This window comes from Vanellus vanellus, assembly GCF_965231255.1.
Source record: "Vanellus vanellus genome assembly, chromosome: 3".
In the NCBI taxonomy this organism is placed as follows: domain Eukaryota; kingdom Metazoa; phylum Chordata; class Aves; order Charadriiformes; family Charadriidae; genus Vanellus; species Vanellus vanellus.
This window is the reverse complement of record NC_138907.1, coordinates 25,080,926-25,100,819: the sequence shown is the minus strand read 5'-3', so window position 1 is coordinate 25,100,819 and position 19,894 is coordinate 25,080,926. Positions and strand designations below refer to the sequence as shown.

At 39.3% G+C, this 19,894-nt stretch overlaps 1 protein-coding gene across 1 annotated transcript in view; it reads right to left on the bottom strand.

Annotated features, from left to right (window-relative positions):
* Nucleotides 1–19,894, bottom strand: part of USH2A (usherin) — a gene marked incomplete at its 3' end in the record, with an annotated part of 409,152 nt that overhangs the window by 141,156 nt on the left and 248,102 nt on the right. The window contains exons 38-39 of the mRNA XM_082480510.1: nucleotides 1,888–2,038; nucleotides 1,573–1,715 (exon numbers count right to left, since the gene is read on the bottom strand). Coding sequence (XP_082336636.1) covers nucleotides 1,573–1,715; nucleotides 1,888–2,038 — 294 coding nt within the window. The remainder of the gene's footprint in view (nucleotides 1–1,572; nucleotides 1,716–1,887; nucleotides 2,039–19,894) is intronic.

Sequence of the window (19,894 nt, the reverse complement as noted above, 5' to 3'; positions counted from 1 at the left end):
AAAACACACTGTGAACTATCTGACCAGAGCTAAATAATCATTGCGGATTGAATGAAATAGTCATAGGAGATTGGCTGCATTTAGACTATGAATGTAGACACATTTAATATACTGCATCCAATTTTAGTAACAAACAATTACAATAAAGGACTTGAGTCTCAATGAAGATTTTCACAGGGAGAAAACACATGTCTGGGTATGTAAAGACAAGGTTCAGAACTTACTTTTATTAGGTAATTACTTATAGGTAATGTGTTCATAGGAGCATTTATACCTTTGGAGCTTAAATGGATTTATCAGATAAATCTCTGTTGTGAATGATCTGCTCGGCTACAAAGAAAAATGTTTTGCAATTGTGGGAACACGTTTTCTGCTGGGCATTTTCTCGACATAGCTATCCATTTAGAGAAGGGACTAAAATGGAGCTGAGTCACCAGCACTGAATATTTGCTACAACATCCATATGAGCATCAGGTTAAACTTATGGTCTGAAACGCAGATCTCCTATCAGTGTAAAACAGAGTACGACCACAAGGCGCTTTGGTGTGAAGGCAAAGAAAGCAACATAGTAATGAAACCAGTAATGAAACACACCCCACCCCACCTTTTCCTCCTCAGAATGACTTACTTTCTTATTAAACGAGATATAACAGGAAAAATCACTTCAGAAAATACTTAATTTCTCTAAAAATTTGGTACAATGGGTTCATCTAGTACTGATTTAACAAAAGGCAAAAAAATATATTTGAAAACAACAGATTTTTCCAAAAAGAGTGCTATTAGATATCCTGCTACCTTGTAAGGCAAAACTAGTAGCTCAGTTTCTTAAAAAAAGCTGGACATCACGTATTTTGTATATGTATTATGTAGCACGAGCTCAAGTTTTGTCATATGTTTCCGCTTATAGATTTTATCAGGTGCAAAATCCTTCCCTGCCAACTAAATGGCTGTACCTATATGCTAATACCTGTTTGTTAAATCAAGGGACTGTTGAACAAATTATGTGGAGCGAGTCTGCAGAACATGGAACTATTAACAAGGAAAGTGATGGGACTGTCAACGACAAACTCAATTTCAGACCAGTAGATCACCACTTTGAATTAACAAAGATCACTGGGAATGAAAAGTTCTGTTCAGCTGCGGTATAGCTTAGGTATTCTCAACACAGAGATAAGGCAACTGTCATATACTATTAACTTCAACTTATTTTCTCTGATATGACTGAAATCAGAATCAAGCCTCTGAATATAAAGGAAGACCACTTACAAAGCTGTACTTACCACTGTATCTTAAACCCTATATGAACACATATGCATGGAGGGATATTATATAAAGACATCGGATACTGCTTCACAAAACATATATTTAAATATGCATGTTTTATGAAAATCTAAGACAACAGATACTTGATCCCTTAGGAGTTATTATTGCAAGTTAATAATCAGGAAGGAAATACATTATTTGTATTTAATTGAGCAAGCTTGATAACCAAGAAGAAATTACGTGCAATGGCAGCTGAACTGTTATTTACATTTTCTGCTGAAGGGAATTAAACAAGATCAGACTGCTTACTGTCCTCTGCTGTAGTCATTGAAGTCCAGTTGCTATAAGCATTTCCATAACTGTTGGAGGCAACCACTCTCATCTCATACTCAGTGTACGGCTGAAGATCTCCGACCCTGTGTTGTAAGGAAGCAGTAGGGCTGGAAAGCAAACTGCAAAGAAAAGCAGCATGAGTTACATCTTTAAACATCCCAGCACCTAAAGAAAGACTAAAACATTACTTGTCTTGTAGCAAAACCAGCCACCCTAAAGGTGAGCCACATTCAAGATAATGGAACTTTTCTTGCTCAGCAGTTGATGGTGGCCTTGCTATGGTCTGCATACTCTAAAATGTCACCAGCAGAATGCCTCCGCCGCATCTGGAGTTGATAGCTGGGCGCGCCTGGGGCGTTGTTGCGAACTGGTGTAGACCAGACAACCTGAAGACTGGTCGGAGTGGCAGATGAAAGCCTTGGAGGCATCATGCCATCTGGAGCTGTCGAAAAACATGGATGAATTAGAGCAGAGAAAACCACGGAGAACATATGCCGGGTGGAAACAAAATGCTCCATATACTGGAAAAACTGTTCCTCAGGATCAACAGCAATGTTAACATGGTCCATTTAGTTTAACATTTTCACTACTGAACAATGCTATTTCTTTATTTTTGTCTTTCCAACACAGTTACATGAATATCACTTTGCTAAAAGCAAACCTCCAAACACCAGAAGTAATTCAGAAGCAACATATTCTCTACCACCTGTTCAAATATTATCTACCTCTCCTTGTGCCCAGGTCTGCCACCCTGAGAAGTTAAAGAAATGTTCACAGAAATGTTACCCAGCAAGAGTAAAATGAATCAGACTTTTTACCATTCAGATACCTTCTCACCCTTACAAATTAATAATAATTTCAAAAGAAAACAGCAGAAATTTTAAGGCAAAAAAGGTCTTTAGGTAGAAGTCAAAATAGATTCACTGAAGTCTCCGTCTCTAGCCCACTGTTTTGTCAAGGAAATTAACTTTTATGAAGTCCAGGAACTGCAGATCAAAATCTGCCAGTAACGATGCCTACCACCAGTGACCTTTAACTGCTGCAAATTTCGCTGCATGCAGTAAAGAGAACTATGCCAATCTGCACCCATGAGTTTATGGCTTTGTTTTTTCTTTAAGAACACCACAATCTGTTGAAGAAACTTTCTGTATATAAACACATCTGGAACGTTTATATATAATGCCTGTCTGTAGCCATAGCTCTGTAGCTCTTTTCCAGAGAGCTGAAACACCAGAAAGTTACTGCTTTTGTCATTTAAACCCTTGTTAAATAGTTTTGCATTTCATGGTCCAGTGGTTACCATTTGCTTCTTTCTTCGGTCTTCCCAACAGAAATTTTTTGTTGCTGTTATTTTCTTTCTTCTCTCTATTGGAAAAAACAGTCTCACAGATCTGTAACTTAAGGCGTAGTTGTAAATCTCGGGGCATAAGTTGTAAGCTCTAAGTTTTTACAGTAAGTTTTATGATTTTTACTTACCACCTGTATATGAGGTGGTTACTAAGAAGAAAGTAACAGACTTTGTGATACACTGTCTGATTCATTCTCTCCCTGAAGCAGATGAAAGAATGGCATTGGCTCAGAAAAAAAAAAAAAGTCATCAGTCATACACAATAGTTTTTATTTATACTGACATATATATACAGAGATATGTGAACTAGCACCTGGCTGGTTTACTCTCATTATACATACTTGTGACTGGGGAACTTCAAAATTCTTCAGTTCCAGCTCCAAATTGTATTACAGAGCAAGGCACAAGACACGGCTTGCTCCAGTCTAGAGGCTTGTTCCCTTTCCCTTAAGTTCAATGTCTGCCAGTTCTCATATGAAATTTTTACTAAAAGCTGGCTGCTGGGGAACTTGAGTTTTTACCAGGTATTTTACTTCTGAAAGTTGGCCCCTAGCTCTGCGACCCTCCTGGGGTTTTTTAGGACAAAATGAAGTGGAACAGGATCTCTAGCTTCCCTCGCTCCCTTCCCCTCCTCTCTATTACCACGTAAAGGACAACATAGAATTTTGGGGCTTGAGCCAGCCTGGCTGCCTTTGCATGCTTCCTCCTGCTGCTGTTATCTAGATCTAGGCACTAAGGCTCCAGTAAATACCAAGCAAACTTGAAGTCTTCCTCTTTCCAAATCCAGGAGATGTCTGAGACTAAGGTAATTCATGGTCTGCAAGTCCCTTGCCAACACCTTCAAGGCCAATCAAGAGCTTGTGAGCACCTCAACTCAGAGGGAAGAAGATGGCTGATTTAACTTGAACAGCCCCCAACATCCCTCCAGCTGAGCCACCAAAAACAAACATCTGCACACCAAATGCCTCTGTATGTGAATTAAATTTCACTCTCCGAGTAAAATGGAGAACATATATTTACCTCATTTAACATTGTTTTGTTTAGCAGCGACATAACTCATGTTGGAGTTAAGTTGTGTAATAAGGGAGTTTGAATCTTATAGATGTAAAGTACAGTACTCACAGATAATCATGAATTATTTTGTCATCCTTTTATAAAGTGATTCCTGAAGTTGTTAGCAGGCAAACTCAGCCAGTGTGAGAAAGATGGTACAAATAATGTAAAAACTTTTATTAGAGGGTTTTAAACTGTTTTCACAAGCTGACACCAATAGAAAGACTCAGTATCCCTTCAAAGCAGGGTACTACCTCATTTAGAACTGAACTGTCTGTAGCTTAAAATGCACCAATTGTTTAAGTGCACACAGAAATTCTACACAGCAAAAAAGCTACATCTAAAAATGAATTTAATTAGCCGAGCTGTAATTTGGCCAGGAAGCAAAAGTTCACATTGTTATTGAGGACACAGTGTGAGCAACTCACTGAGGAGGCAAAAGCGTTAAATTTATTTCCAGTTCTGTCAGGACACATCACTTCACCTTTGTCTTTCATTTCTCAATCTGTTAAATGGAGATAATAATACTTATCCTTTTTTGTAAAGCTCTCCGAGATCTACAAAGTACAAGCTCTGATTAAGCTTTATGTATGTATAGTGGTGGTTATTATAGCCATACAGGAATGTTCATCAAAAAACAAAGATGTAGCTGTCTAAATGTCAATAACAATTCTCAGTGCGGATGTTATTTTAATGGCGTAGGTAATCTCAGCTAAATGTTCAAATCTCTTCTACCAACAAAAGCACAGCATAGGGAAGAGTAGAAAATTTGGACAAATCTCTCCTGTGAAAGTCAACTGACCTGTAGAACAAGCCCAGCTGACTACTTTCAAACCACCATGTCAGAATATACAGCGAATTTATTTAATCTGAAAGACTTCCTGTGGCTTGCGCAGAATGTCCTCAGCTATGCACTAGTGAGTATCCTCAGCTATGTGCTTCCAAAGGAACGGGGCAGGTGGGCGGAAGGGTACAACAAAGAAATTGTCAAGTCTCTGCTGAGTCATAATGAGAAAGGTGCTCTATTAAACTAATCATGCTTTGATCATTAAAACTACAGTTCGCTTCCCCCCCAAAAAATGGTAATTCTAAATTGCACACAAACCATCCTTTGACTATTTCAAACACGCCTCATCACCAAGGTCTTCAGCGTAACGTTTCCCTCAGCTTAACCCTTTTTATCCAATCCATATTCCCGAGAGACTCCTTACTACCCAAGTAATAACTGGCAACCAGCAATAATTCTACTGCGAATTTCTCAACAGAAGAGCCATGTATCTATCAGCTTGATATATTGTCTTTAAGATGCAATGTTGCTCAAAAAGCTCCCCTCAAGCTTCAGTATGACCCTCAGGGGGCATCCACTCCACTTGCAACCTACTGAATCAACATCTAGCCCAGTAAATCCTCACTTAGCAGGGCAGAAAGTCACGCTTTGTATAAGAAGAGACTACAAAGGCAGAATAAAATACTTAATCAGATGTCAATTTTAGTAAAAGAATTAATAAACAGCCCCAGAAAATACTAAAAACTAAAGACCGTTTCAAGCTGACAATGATATATTGTATTCCAGATACTCAGGTACATGCAGATGAGACAAGAAAGATCTGATCCCTGCTCGGCCACTAACGTGCTAAGCAGTTTTTGGAAAGTGTTTCAACTTCTTGCCTCAATTTCCTTATCTTAAACAACATATGCAGGAGTAGTCAGCCTTTTAAGCATTTCTTTATTTTAGGACAGCAAGCATTGTGTTAAATGATTGTGCTTAAGCGTTTGCTCCATGTTTAAAATCTATTTTTCTGAGGTACTAATTATATTTATGATAATGATATATCTGAACTTTAAATTTTCTGAAAGTAGAAAACTTTAAGTAGGATAATTAAAAGTGAACTATCAGTAGGACAATAAATCTAGTTATAGAAATGTCTACACCATTAATCGTTACTAAGAGGAAGAAAAGCCAGTAGAGCTCGATTTGATATCTATCAAATTGGTGTAAACTCACACCAACTTTGAAGTGAAGTGACACCACTTTTTAACAGCGATCAGGTATATCGGCCCTGCGGTATCCATAATACCTGCAGGTAGGCAGCTAGAAGAGTTTGGAGCTGTGTAAATGTAACTCCACAGTTTGCCACATCTGCATGTGTAAAATGTTTAGCACAGTTGAAGCATCTGCATCTCAGCAAAATTTGTTTCATTCGTGTGTATGCAAATGATAACTGCTGATATTTAACTGCAGAGAAGGAAAATAGGCTCTCCACAGTTTGTGCCCTGACAGCAAGGAAAAGTTTCGGTCAGACTGCCTTTAGATGAATGTCTCGCTCAGTCATGCCTACTCTCACTCTTTTCCAGGTTCAATTCACAAACCCCATTTCTTTATCTCATTGCAGTGGTTGTTTTAGATACTCCTGATTCATTTTCTTTTTTAGGTGCCCATACTGAGATCATCTCATTACGACATTTTTTATGGCAATATGTTCTGCACATTGACATTTGTTTCTCCTGATTTTCCCAGGTATGCCTGTTATCTGGTTGTTTGATCAGTGCAAATAATTCCAGTCATTGCACTGTTCGTAATTCTCAACATGGCCATGTGTTTTTGTTTCATTTAACCGAAAGACAGGCCATGATGCTGGGCCATATGTCATCACTAGAAGGGCATGCTAGTTATAAACCTTTATCTATTGGCAAAGCAGAAGATTGCTTTTTTTGTTTCTTATCTTTACAGGTTCATTGAGGTTTACTCCGGTTCGGTTTTTAACCCTCTTTTCCCAGTTATCTTTTCTATTCAGTGTATAGCAAATACACACGACTGTTCTTGATTTTTCATTTAAAATATACGTTAAACCGTGTTGTTTTCCATCTACTCAATGCCTAAAGAATGCATAGAGTACTCTTCGATTTTCTTATTAATTTTATAACTTCACTGATACATGTTTCCAGTTACAGACATATCTCCATCCGATAATACATATACCAGGGACAACGCACCCTTTATTCAACACACAGCCATGCATTTTGGAACATACAATGTGAAAAGTCCATGGTGGCCTTCTTGCTTGCCCCTTTCTGGCACATGGGGTCTGGGAAGAAAGGAAACTGAGCTATGGGAAGAAGGAGGTAAAGAGACATAAAGGAGTAGCTTAAAGCCACCGTAAACTTCCCAGTAACTCCAAACCTGTTCACCCCTCACGTTCATGAATTTTTCTTTTCAGAAGTATAACCTAAACAGAGTACAGAAACATCTTGTTTTCTCTTCGTGTTCTATCCTGTTTTATATGTCTGATGCTATAATAGTAATTTCATTTGAAAAGGAGTGTCTTTATAAATCTTTACATTAATCTTTAATTTTACTTGTAAGGCACAATATCACTTGGAAAAATGAAAATAAGAAGTTTGAAAAATCTCAAATTTATCTTTAACTGGATTGAGTGTGTAAGCTCTAATGCAAATTTTCTTCTGCTTGCACGATTTGGTATTCCAAGCTGCAGAGTACCATTTTAGTAGGGCCCTGAAAATCAACTCAGCCTCCATGACCTGCAAACCTGAAGTTTAAGACAACCATCTTTTGAAATCCCAGGGCAGACTTACTTATTCCTCATTAATATTGCTCTAGCAAAAAACAAAATCAAACCTCCCCCTCCTCTTAACAAACCTTTCTTCATGTAAAACTCCAACATCAGCAATCCAGATAGGGGCCTCAAGTAAAAATATGTGTAAGACACACCCCTTTCCTAACTGTTACATCTTACTGAGGTCGACACTGTAAAAATCACGGAATCACAGAATTTTCAGAGTTGGAAGGGACCTCTAGAGATCATCTAGTCCAACTCCCCTGCCAAAGCAGGATTGCCCAGAGCACATTACTCAGGACTGCATCCAGGCGCGTCTTGAAAATCTCCAGAGAAGGGGACTCCACAACCCCCCGGGGCAGCCTGTTCCAGTGCTCTGTCACCCTCACCGTAAAGAACTGTTTCCGTGTATTTGAACAGAACTTCCTATGTTCCAACTTGTGCCTGTTGCCCCTCCTCCTGTCACTGCGAACAACTGAAAAGAGCCTGGCTCCATCCTCTTTCAACCCACCCTTTAGATACTTGTACACAATAATAAGGTCTCCTCTCAGCCTTCTCTTCTCCAGGCTAAAGAGTCCCAGCTCTCTCAGCCTTTCCTCATAAGGCAGATGCTCCAATCCCTCAGTCACCTTAGTTGCCCTACGCTGAACTGTCTCCAGCCATTCCCTGCTGCTCTTGAACTGGGGAGCCCAAAACTGGACACAGTATTCCAGTTGTGGCCTCACCAGCGCAGAGTAGAGGGGGAGAATGACCTCCCTCGACCTACTGGCCACACTCTTCCCTATGCAGCCCAGGATTCCATTGGCCTTCTTGGCGACAAGGGCACATTGCTTGCTCGTGGATAATTTACTATCTACCAGGACCCCCAGATCCTTCTCCTCAGAGCTACTTCCCAGCAGGTCCACCCCTAACCTGTACTGGTGCCTAGCATTCTTCCTCCCCAGGTGCAGGACCTTGCACTTGCTTTTGTTGAACCTCATTAGGTTCTTCTCTGCCCAGCTCTCCAGCCTGTCCAGGTCACGCTGGATGGCAGCACAGCCCTCTGGGATGTCATCCACCCCTCTCAGTTTGGTATCATCAGCGAACTTGCTGAGGATACACTCTTTGTCACCTTTACCTTTATAAAAGAAGTGACCTGCCTCATGCTAGATGGTTTATCTATGTTACTCAGCAAGAACTTTGTTAAACTCTAAAAGCTACAAAAGAATGCCAATAAGCAATTAGCTGAATGATTAATGATTTTAATACCTGTAATAAAGACATTGGATAGAATTTATAACTGCTCAGTAAAACTAATTATTCATCAGTGTTTAAAAGGATGCCTAGCCAATAACTGTCACATCACAAAATTATTTTTTAAAAAAATACTATGAGGAAAAAACATAAGGATTGGTATTACAAAATCAGGCAGAAACTACAATTAAACAAACAGATCCTGTGAGTTAATTATGACTCTGGTTACTGGAAAATTACTCTGTGAAGTAGCGTTGAGAAACTGTCAGAACTGCCTCTGTTTACTTAAGGGAACAGACATGGCAAAAGCAGAGGGAACAAGTTGCTGTCTGTCTTCGTGCAATAGCTTCAGCTTCCTGCATGAAACAGCTTTAGAGATGAATTTCAGGAAGTTCTCTGTTTTGGGTAGGTTTTTTTGTTGGGGTTTTTTTTTGGAAAGGACGAAGTTGAAAGAATTTGACATCATCTCCAAAATCTTAGAGCTTCCCTTACAATTGATATCTGCAGGCAAAGAGCTATGACCAGAAGCAGGTAAGCTAGCTTCCACACTGATGGAAACATCTCTGGCAAGAGTCTCGTAGACTGCTGGCAAGGAAACACTTGGCTAAACTGAAGTTTCTTTCTTAATGTTGTTAGTATGATTTTGAAGAACTGCACGCCGGCTTTTAAGATTTTTACTTCATGTTTGAAACTAAGCAGTTCTTAGATAGCTCTGGAAATAGGGGATTCCGGAAAGCAACAACAAAAAAAAGCAAATTATATCACTGATGGTTGGGAAAAAACTGGGGAAGAAAGTTTAAACTATGTAGCTTAAAGAACAACAGAAGTTTTGCAAAGACAAAGAGAATCTCCGTGTCCTCAGAAACAGGACATACAGTAGTGGGACTAAACTGCTGCAAGAAAGATTTCAAACCTCCATCAGATTAAACTTGTTACCGGAAATGAGACAACTTATGGTTTTGAGGGAAGAAGATGCACGAGATGATTTCCCGATGAACTGTTTTCCAGCTTAATAATTCAGTGAAGGGGACCCTAGCATCATAGAAGACGAAGAAGGAACAAAGAAAAAGGAAAAGGCACAGAGGTGGTGACATTACAAGAAACACATGCCTCAGTCTGAAGCATAAGTTATTAAACTTAATTTTTATTATTGTTTTATTTTATGACTGAAAGCAAAAGGATAACAGGATATTCAAAACCAGAAAGCAGCATTCCACTTGAAGAAGTGGACATGGTTTCTGCAAATGATTGTTGCTATATCTCCACTCAATGCAGCAAAAGAAACTAAGAAAATATAGCAACCCAACTGAACGCTAAAGGAAGTGAGATATTAGAAAATATGTGAATGTTCTTGGTAAATAAGAAGTCTCCTGGTTCAAATGCTAGCATTATGTGCACTCCTGCAGTATGAATGTGCCAGTGCACTGTTACTGGCAGAACAGTCTGTCCTGCTGGCAGAAAACTAAAGTTTTACCAGTTGAGGAGTATTTTGACAGAAGCATTGGTTTAGATATGCCTAAATGTACAGACTGGAGAACAATGCAGGTTTGCAAATAAATTAGATCTCCAATAAGATTACCTATGTTTTTTTAATCCATAAATTTCTCTGCAGTACATAGAGGATGGTGTGAAATACTATGATTTTTGATGGAATCCAAGCTTGAGAGTGTCCATAAATAGGACACAGATCTGACAAAATGACAGATCACCTGATGTTAGGGAGCCACTATACACAGTAGACAGTGCTATCTTAATATATCTTGAACAACCTACAGGTATCTGCAAGATCCAGGTCACTGGACTACCTTATGGCCATGAAACAAATGAAGCCACAACAGACATTTCCCCCCTCAAATTCTTTCCTATATTGCAGAAAGAGGAGGAAAAGAGGTTTCCTCAAAGCTTCTGCTCCCAGTAATCCAGGCAACACAGAGCTGAATTTGGTTCGCAGCTGCTAATTAACTTCTTTATGCCATATGTGGTAATCAAAAAACACCCTTGTCTCATTGTCAGTCTTTTTATAGGTAAAATGGGAGGCAGGTGTTGAGAAAGAAGAAAGTGATTCTTCCCACCTGCAGTTGCTGTGCCCATCCCTCTCATAGCCTCCACAGACAGCGTGACCAGAAAGTCTTGACTCTCCGGCATGCCTGGAGGTGACCAGCTCTCTGTCACAGCTCTGCCAAACCACTGCATCTGTTCAAGCTTCTACCTCTTCTCCTTCCCTTTCTGTGACAGAAAAATGTGCATTTACACTACCACGTTTCCAGTGGCATTTACATGTTGTTTTGAAATGAAAAACAAAGTGCAAAGCATTCAACACCATCCCACACGATATCTTGGTCTCTAAATTAGAGAGACATGAATGCAACAAATGGACCACTCAGTGGATAAAGAACTGGCTGGACGGTCGCACTCAAAGAGTTGTGGTCAACAGCTCGATGTCCAACTGGAGACCAGTGACAAGCGGCGTTCCTCAGGGGTCGGTACTGGGACCTGTACTGTTCAACATCTTTGTTGGTGACATGGACGGTGGGGTCAAGGGCACCCTCAGCAAGTTTGTCGATGATACCAAGCTGTTTGGCAAGGTAGACACGATGAAGGGGAGGGATGCCATCCAGAGGGACCTGGACAGGCTGGAGAGGTGGGCCCAAGCCAACCTCATGCAGTTCAACAAGGCCAAGTGCAAGGTCTTACATCTGGGTCAGGACAATCCCAAGCACAAATACAGGCTCGGCGGGGAATGGCTGGAGAGCAGCCCTGAGGAGAAGGACGTGGGGGTGCTGATTGACGAGAAGCTCAACATGAGCCAGCAGTGTGCAATCACAGACCAGAAAGCCAACCGTATCCTGGGCTGCATCAGAAGAAGCGTGGCCAGCAGGTCAAAGGAGGTGATTCTGCCCCTCTACTCCACTCTCGTGAGACCCCACCTAGAGTACTGCATCCAGCTCTGGAGTCCCCAACATAAGAAGGACATGGATCTGTTGGAGCATGTCCAGGGGAGGGCCATGAGGATGATCCGAGGGGTGGAGCACCTCTCCTATGAGGAGAAGCTGAGAGAGTTGGGGCTGTTCAGCCTGGAGAAGAGAAGGCTCTGGGGAGATCTTATTGCAGTCTTCCAGTACCTGCAGGGGGCCTACAGGAGAGCTGGGGAAGGACTTTTTACAAGGGCATGTAGCGATAGGACGAGGCAAAATGGCTTTAAACTGGAAGACGGCAGGTTCAGATTAAACATTTGGAAGGAATTTTTCACTTTGAGGGTGGTAAGGCACTGGCACAGGTTGCCCAGAGAGGTTGTTGAGGCCCCATTCCTGGAGGTGTTCAAGGCCAGGCTGGATGTGTCCTTGGGCAACCTGTTCTAGTGGGAGGTGTCCCTGTCTATGGCAGGGGTGTTGGAACTCGATGATCTTCAAGGTCCTTTCCAACCTAAACCATTCTATGATCCTATGAATACTATATAGTACTATGATTTATAAAGAGAGAGAACATTTAGAAAAAGAAAATCAGTATTGTTGAATAATAAAAGTAAAATCTTGGCTATAAATAAGGAAAACCAAACATCTTTCTTTTAACTAAAGGTACCCGTTGTTTATACCAATAAATAAACAGCAGACTCACATATTAAAGGATCAGATGACTTTATCATTACTGGGAATTGCAAGGTGGCAAAGACCAAGGCACTGCCTCCCTGGGTGTACGTACATTTGGATATCTCAGCTAAGCATGTGCCATCATTAATGCAACTCATTGCAGCTTTGGTTTTGGTTCTAATCTTCTGATGGTACTGATATAAAACAGTATTAAAGCTACACCATAGCTGGTCTCATTGTGTTTCAGATTTTGTGGTGTGTTCTTAGTGTGATATTCCCACAACCGCTGTTCATACACCATTGTTTTCTGCAAGGAGCTGGCGGAGTTTCTGAAAGCTTTTGTATATTCTAACTTACCTAATCTTCTGAAATACATCTTCATGAAATATATGTATATGACATACGAGAAAAGCAACTAGTTCTTGGATATTTTGTTCATATATCAAAAAGAACAATAGGAGTCCACTAGGGAATATGTTGTCAAAGAAACCTTTGAATTTTATCTTCTCATTTCCCATTTCCTCTAAGGTGTAGCTGCTTATCACAACAATATCAAAGTGTCTTCTATGTCAGTGCACTGAAATAAATATATTCCCACTGAAAGTCATGAAGGAAATTCAGAAATTGGGAATGTACAAAAAATCATAAGTGTTACAAACTCTAACTTTACAGACTGGGAGTCTCCTCTTTGCCCGCAAGAATTGTTGTTCACCTAATGACAGTGGAAGTCATGCCCTTAAAATAATGAGGATATTAATTCCTTGAAAATCTACCTCTTATAGTTCAACCAAGTGTCTTCTAAAATTTTGCCCCCTGGAAGTCTTTTTCAGTAGCACCCGTACTCTCACAAATGGAAGTTAAAAAAAAATAAAATTTACTACTTTGCTCCAATCTTCAAGCTATTAAAAAGCAAATTATCTTTTCCCATTCACCTGAGTTGGACAAGGCTGAAAACAAAAATATCAAAGCAACAGTACTTATTAAGTAGAAACTCTGGTTTGTGTGTTATCTTAACCTGCTTCTCAATTCACTCTAAGGCATTCAAAGCATATAGCCTTTGAAGTAGCCTGCCTATACTCTCTTGTTTTCTTCTGCAAAGCACAGCATATGTCAGGTTCAGACAAAATACCAAAAATGACTGTATATTTTATTAAAAGCCTATTTTTTCCTCTCTCTCTCTCTTTAACAAAACTCTAATTTAGTTGTTGTTCCCTTAGGTACAAAGTACACAGTTCATAATTCATTTGATATAAAATGTCAGTTTAGATTTTTGCACTTCTTTGATAGATGAGAAAAAACATGTACATTTCAATTTCCTTCTACGAGGTTTTACTAGCAGAAGTCCCCCTCCCATTGTGCTGCTCAAAGACCTTTGTGTTAAATTAAACATCAAGATTCAGAAACTGTAGGGAATGATATTTCCAAGACGCACAGTACGAATATATGAAACTGGGAAAAAGGTAATGATTTTTCCTACCAGTAAAGTGATCTCTCCCAAAGAGCATCTTTGATCCTTGAATTAGTTCTCAGTTATAATTTAATATATCAAAACTGTCAGCAGCTTTCCTTACATTTAGATATAAAGTGATATAGTCAGCTCCACAAAGAGCAAAATTCAGGGGCTTGCTCCTCTCCCAACATGTGCTTGTGACTCTAAAGTCCATCAATATTAATGGGGAAATCTGTGTACAAAGGCGACTGCAGAGAATTAATTTAATTGTATGTGTCATCACTAACAGCATGGAGTGTTTTTTCCCATATAACCAAATCCTGCCATTGATCAACACGCAAAACTCTCAGGGGAGTAATCTGCACAACGGCAAAGAGTAGAATCAAAAATTTAGTTCTGGAAGTAAAACTATTATAATTAGGAAAATAACAACAAACCACTGTATATTGTTCTCTTATGTAACATGTGAGGCCGAGGCTGACAAGTCTGAACCATCACATTTACAGAGTAAACAAGAATTCTTATCACTTCTCAAAATTGCTAACTGCAATGCTATGGCTGTCACTTCACGTTACAGTCTAGTTCAACAGCTGCAGTATCAATACATTCAGCTGTATTAGAAAATAGCAATAGGACCACATTCTGATGCTCATGCTGAGTACGAGCACTGATGAACAACATATGTCCAGAACTCAGGACCCGCTGCTCCTCTTGCCCCCTCTGCTGATGACATGTACAGGGCCTCACCCTCACCAGGGAAGTTTTTTAGCCCTGGGTTACAACAGTACCTGCTCTGTCTTCTCACCCCCCTTAAGAAGGCTTCTCCCCCCCCGCCCCTCCTCAGCAGTAGAGTTTCGACAGGGCAGTATTCTGCATTCCTTGCTTATGAAGCCAGAGATTAGTATGCTGCCCGGCAAGTGGGAGATGGGAATGTTAGTCACTTGAGGATGAATAAGACAGATCTCCTTTTTCAGCCAGTGCTCTAACACAGATAAGCTATGACACAATATGAAAGGTGACACCTCTGTTCTACCCGACTTTGGCAAAAATCCCTAACTATTTTTATGGTTTGGTCCCCCACTAAAAATAGCATTTCAATTGACAGAAATATGATCCAGGTGTTATCCACTGAAGCAAAATATTTCATATTTAAGGTGAATAAAAAGCAGTTCAGACAAGCCTATTCACACATGGAAATAATCCATGCAAAATATGCAGTTGACTTATCTGATGAATAGGGTAGAAGGATTACAACCTTTTATACCCGACCCATCCACATAGGAATGTTCGTACAGCATTATTAAGTAGCTACTCATCAGTTAATGTCCTGTTCTAGATACTTTTAACAAATAAACCATTTATACAAATTAATTCTTGGCTTCATTTCCTCACATAATGCTGAAGAACACATAAAGCCACTGGAACTGGAGGAAGTGTGTCAATATACAACAACGAATGATCTGTTCCCAAGTATTTTTACTGAAAAGACCTTGGCTACTGTCTTCTTGTTAAAAATTGGGTAGCCTAATTCATTAAAAGTTTTATTCAAACCTGAGCCAGGCTGACTGTGTTTTGCATCATATGCCATAAGACATGTCACAGCATTTACTCCAATCTGCACATAGCATTCACCATTTGCTGATGTAAAGGAAACACCTTGGCAGTACTTATCCTGCACAATACATATTTTCTTCCATCTTTCGCAAAAAGTAAAGAGGCAGGGAAAACTTCCTCTTCTTTGTTCATTTTTAAAACACAGACCGAAAAGGCTAAATATTAATCATGGAAAATTTACAGCTGCTTAATTCAGGTTACAACCATCAGGAACATCCTGTTGAATTTTTTGGACAGCACTATCAATTTCTTACGAATGACCCTCTCAAATAGGCTTCTTAGTATGTAAAAGCACTCACAACTTGAGTCGAAAGAAAAAGAGAAAAGAGAAGTATTCTTTCTTTATATAATGCCACCTCTTCACTCATTCAACTTCTTTTCTTTTTATGTGTTCTATTAGAGATGTTCAGATACCGGAAATCAGTAAAACCGAATTCACATATTTTCTATGCACACAGTGGCCACATTCAACTATGGTAACGCCTTTCATGGAGAGGCAATCCCCCAGTTTAAGATGAGGGAAAAGAGGAGAGGCTGACAAACTTCCTGACACGTATATTATACTTTTCAGCATGAGGATGAATATAAAAATCTGTTTTACCTTCCTTTGCTAACAAACGCCTGTCTTTCTGTCTACCTGTAAAATGGGAATAACAATCCTCAGTCACTTCAGAAGCCTACTGGAAAGCTGAATTAGTAAATATTTGTAAAAATCATACAGGTATATATGTCAGTATACAAATAGTAAGAATTAATATAATTCAATACTGGACATATCCCACCATAACATGAAATACATTAATTTCCTTTCTCTCTTATTTTACTAACCTGGAATTAATCTAAGAGTGTATTATTTCTTTATAAGACCTGCAAACAGATCCAAAGGAAAAAAGACAAAAACCCAGCATGTATGAACACGCATATACTAATATGTCATATACATATTTGTGTGTGCGCATCTGCATGTGTGTGCAGACGCAAAAATAAATGTTCAGAAAGAAAAGCACAGTGAGGAAAAACAGTTAAATATCAGGAATCACCAAAGACGATAGACTCTTATAGCTGCCTTTGTTGTAAGAAAGAGGGTAGCATACAACAACACTGCATTATAGGGACACCAGAGGAGAAATGGTGACTGTAATGACTGATTCTTACTCAACTTCCCTTTTCCCTCCCTGTCTGTCTTTATACAGAAGCTTATTTCTCCTTAGGCACTCAGTCAACTAGCTCAAAGATAACTGCATAGATGTTGCATAATGAGGAGCACTACACTAGGAAAAAGTAGGGAAAAGTCAAACTTTAAACACCACCAGAACAAATAATTTAACTGTATGGAGGAAAAATATTTTAATTCCGCAAAGTGTTTTAAGAATTCAGACACAAAGTTTAAGATTCTTTAAATTAAATTTCAGATCTACTCCCCAACTACAAAGCATTTTCTTGGCCATGATGTTTACGAAATATCATCTCTGTTTTTGTCCCCAGCTAAAGAGAGGAAAAGAATAGTGATTTGATTGCCTCTACATTTCATCCTCAGCAAGATCTTAAGAGAGCCTTAATTTTTCCCTCTTAAGATTTTTTTTTTTTTTTAATACAGAAACATGAAACAGGGTGACAGAACTTTGTTGGAGGCTTACAGAGTTCATTGCAAACAGAGGAATTCAAAGCTTCCTCAACTGGGCAAAGTAGCTCAAAAAGGTCCTTGCCACTTTACTCAAGTGCTTTACAACCAGCAGGCTAACTTCCACAATTTGGATGCTTCAGAAAATACAGAATGAAATGATGAAAAAAAAAAAACAAACAAAAAACACACCGACAAAAACCCAAACAAAACCGAACCCAGATATTTGCCTTTGCTGACAGTTAATGAAAATGCCATTTTATTCTGGAAACTATAGGGGCAGGAGTTGTCAAAAAAAAAATATAATAAAGTGAGCTTTTTGGAAAAGCAGTGCAAATCATAGTAGCAACGTAACATAAAAATTGATTCAATTCCTAATACTTGCATATATCAGGAAAATCGTTTAAAAGACAAACTTTATGGTGTGACTTTTCAAATCTTCTGTATGTTTTCACTAGGAATTTCAATGTCATTTTATTGTAGAATTCCTTCAACAGAAAAACCTAATTTGTCACATAAAGAATGTTGACTTTAATTAGAGTACTGAACAGTCTAGTTCAGATTTACACAGAATGAAAAAAAAAAAGGCAAACCAAACTCCAACCATGAATAGGCTTAAGATTATATAAAAGTTGCACACTTCATCTAAATTGTGTTCTTTTTTATGTACAATTGAAATTGGTCCGAAATAGGTTTATGTGATGGTAGGTAATCATTTTAAATAATGATCTGTTGCTAAATTCCACAGCAGCCAATTTTCCCCACTTTTATATATCCTTCTGTTTTTCAGAAGTACAATCAAGCTGCAGTTTTCCAGTGTGAAATCTGCTCTACTGCAGATTTGTTCCGAGAGATCTTAAGTACTGCCTGGACCTTATGCTGAGACTAAGGTTTTGTAAAGACCTGGAGTGAGACCTCTACAATGAGGTTAATTGCCTACTTATAGATGATCAACTGGCTATTTCAAGCTGTTACCCAGTTCTCCCTTTCTCATCTGGCACCCCCCAAGCAAGCAAAAACATCCATGTTCTTCTAGGCAACTGAAATTGCAGTTTTGATCTTCTTGCCCTAACTGTTTCACACAGCTCCAGAAGACAGAAAGCACCTTAAGTGCTAACAAATACAGGTGTCCTATTTCTGCTGCATGGAAACAGCATAGCTGTAACCATAGGAGATCTGCCTGGCCCCAAAAGGACGGCTTGCAGGGGCAAAGGTAAGGAGGCAATCAGAAAAAAAAAAAAAAAAAGACACAGTTGGAGTGTCATTGCCTTCTGGCACTCTCTGGTTTTATGAGTAGGGACTTATCCTAAGGTTCAGTTTAAAGCAACCTTGAGGTGGGCCTTTATGATGTGTGAAGTGAGGCTGAGCTCCAACTGGCTGCAATTTAGGAAAATGAGCAGCAAAGTAGGCACCTCTGTGCCTCCCATTGCCAGAGTCTGAAGACACAACCTTTCAGGAATGAGGCTTACTTCTCTCTTCTCCTGCCACCCAAAACAGCCACCCAAACCCAAGAATAGACACAGTATGAGCTCACTGAAAGATGTGCTGAACAGACTGGGAGAGGGGAATAAAAGAAGAAAGTAGAACTAATGAGAATGACAATCAGTTCAATACTGCAGAGGTTAGAGAAGAATTATTGTTTCATTAGAACAACTCCCAGTTTTCCACACAAGCACTTTTGCAATCCTACCCTTATATCCCCATGAAATCATCTTTCTGGACAAAAGGAACTGGAACGGACAATTTACACAGCTTGCCACTGACACTCTTTAATTAGCTAGGTCATTGATGGGAGATGTAGGAGAGCTCTTTCCCCCTCCCTGCTCCATCCCGCTCTCTCCTTAAACTACCTCTAGAAAAGATATGGTGGTTTCATTAAGAACTTTCTGTTAACGCTCTCCACCCCTGTCAACTTGTTTGCAACAATTACAAGAAGTGACATAAGAGAATAAAAGAGAATATAAGAGAAGAAACATGAAGAATAAACAGAAGATATAGAAAAGAATCCTGTTAGCTTTTAGTCTAAGTCTACAGGGAAAAAAAAAAAAAAACACAACAGAAAAAGAATAGAAAAAAGGAGAGACATGAGAAAAACAACTAATGTCTCAGAAAAACCTGGAATTTTAAGTAAAGGAAATTCTCTCAAAACAAGTTTTATGGTGTGACTCTTAATGTGATACTGAGCATCATGGAAAAACAAACTTGTCCCACAGGAAAAATTCTAGCATATTCAGATTTGAATTTTCTTCCTAAATAATTCTGGCCTAATGGCATCAGTTAGCTTTGTTTACTGAATATTCATTCATCTAAGGAGGCCTGTTGGCTTCAGTGATCAACTTGCATGAACAAATATTTTCAGATGTGAATGTAAGTTGTATGATGTGGTCCTTATTTGTTTGCATAATTAGATCAATGATCCTATGATGTGGTTCAATATCCAGTCTCAGAGGTGTTGCTACCTAAACTAACAGTGGCTGAAATCCTTGGGCTACAGAACGCTATCTTCTGTAGATGTTGAACAAACATCAACAGCTACAAGTAGGCTCACTTTTTGCTGCTGGGAACTAGCCCAAGCTTGTAGGCAGAGGCATGCAGCATCCTGAACACAACAAGGGACCAGCAAAGGGCAGGTGCTTAAGAAACCAAGGCAAAATCTGACATCTTTCACAGCTAGACAGTCCTATGTTGTGCAAATCAGACAGAGCACGTAAACAATCAACAGGCTCATAAATTATGGCAGAGATTAAAAAGACACTTCACTGTTTAGGCAATTTTTTTTTTCAAAGTATCTTCCCTTTTATGTATTACATAGGGAAT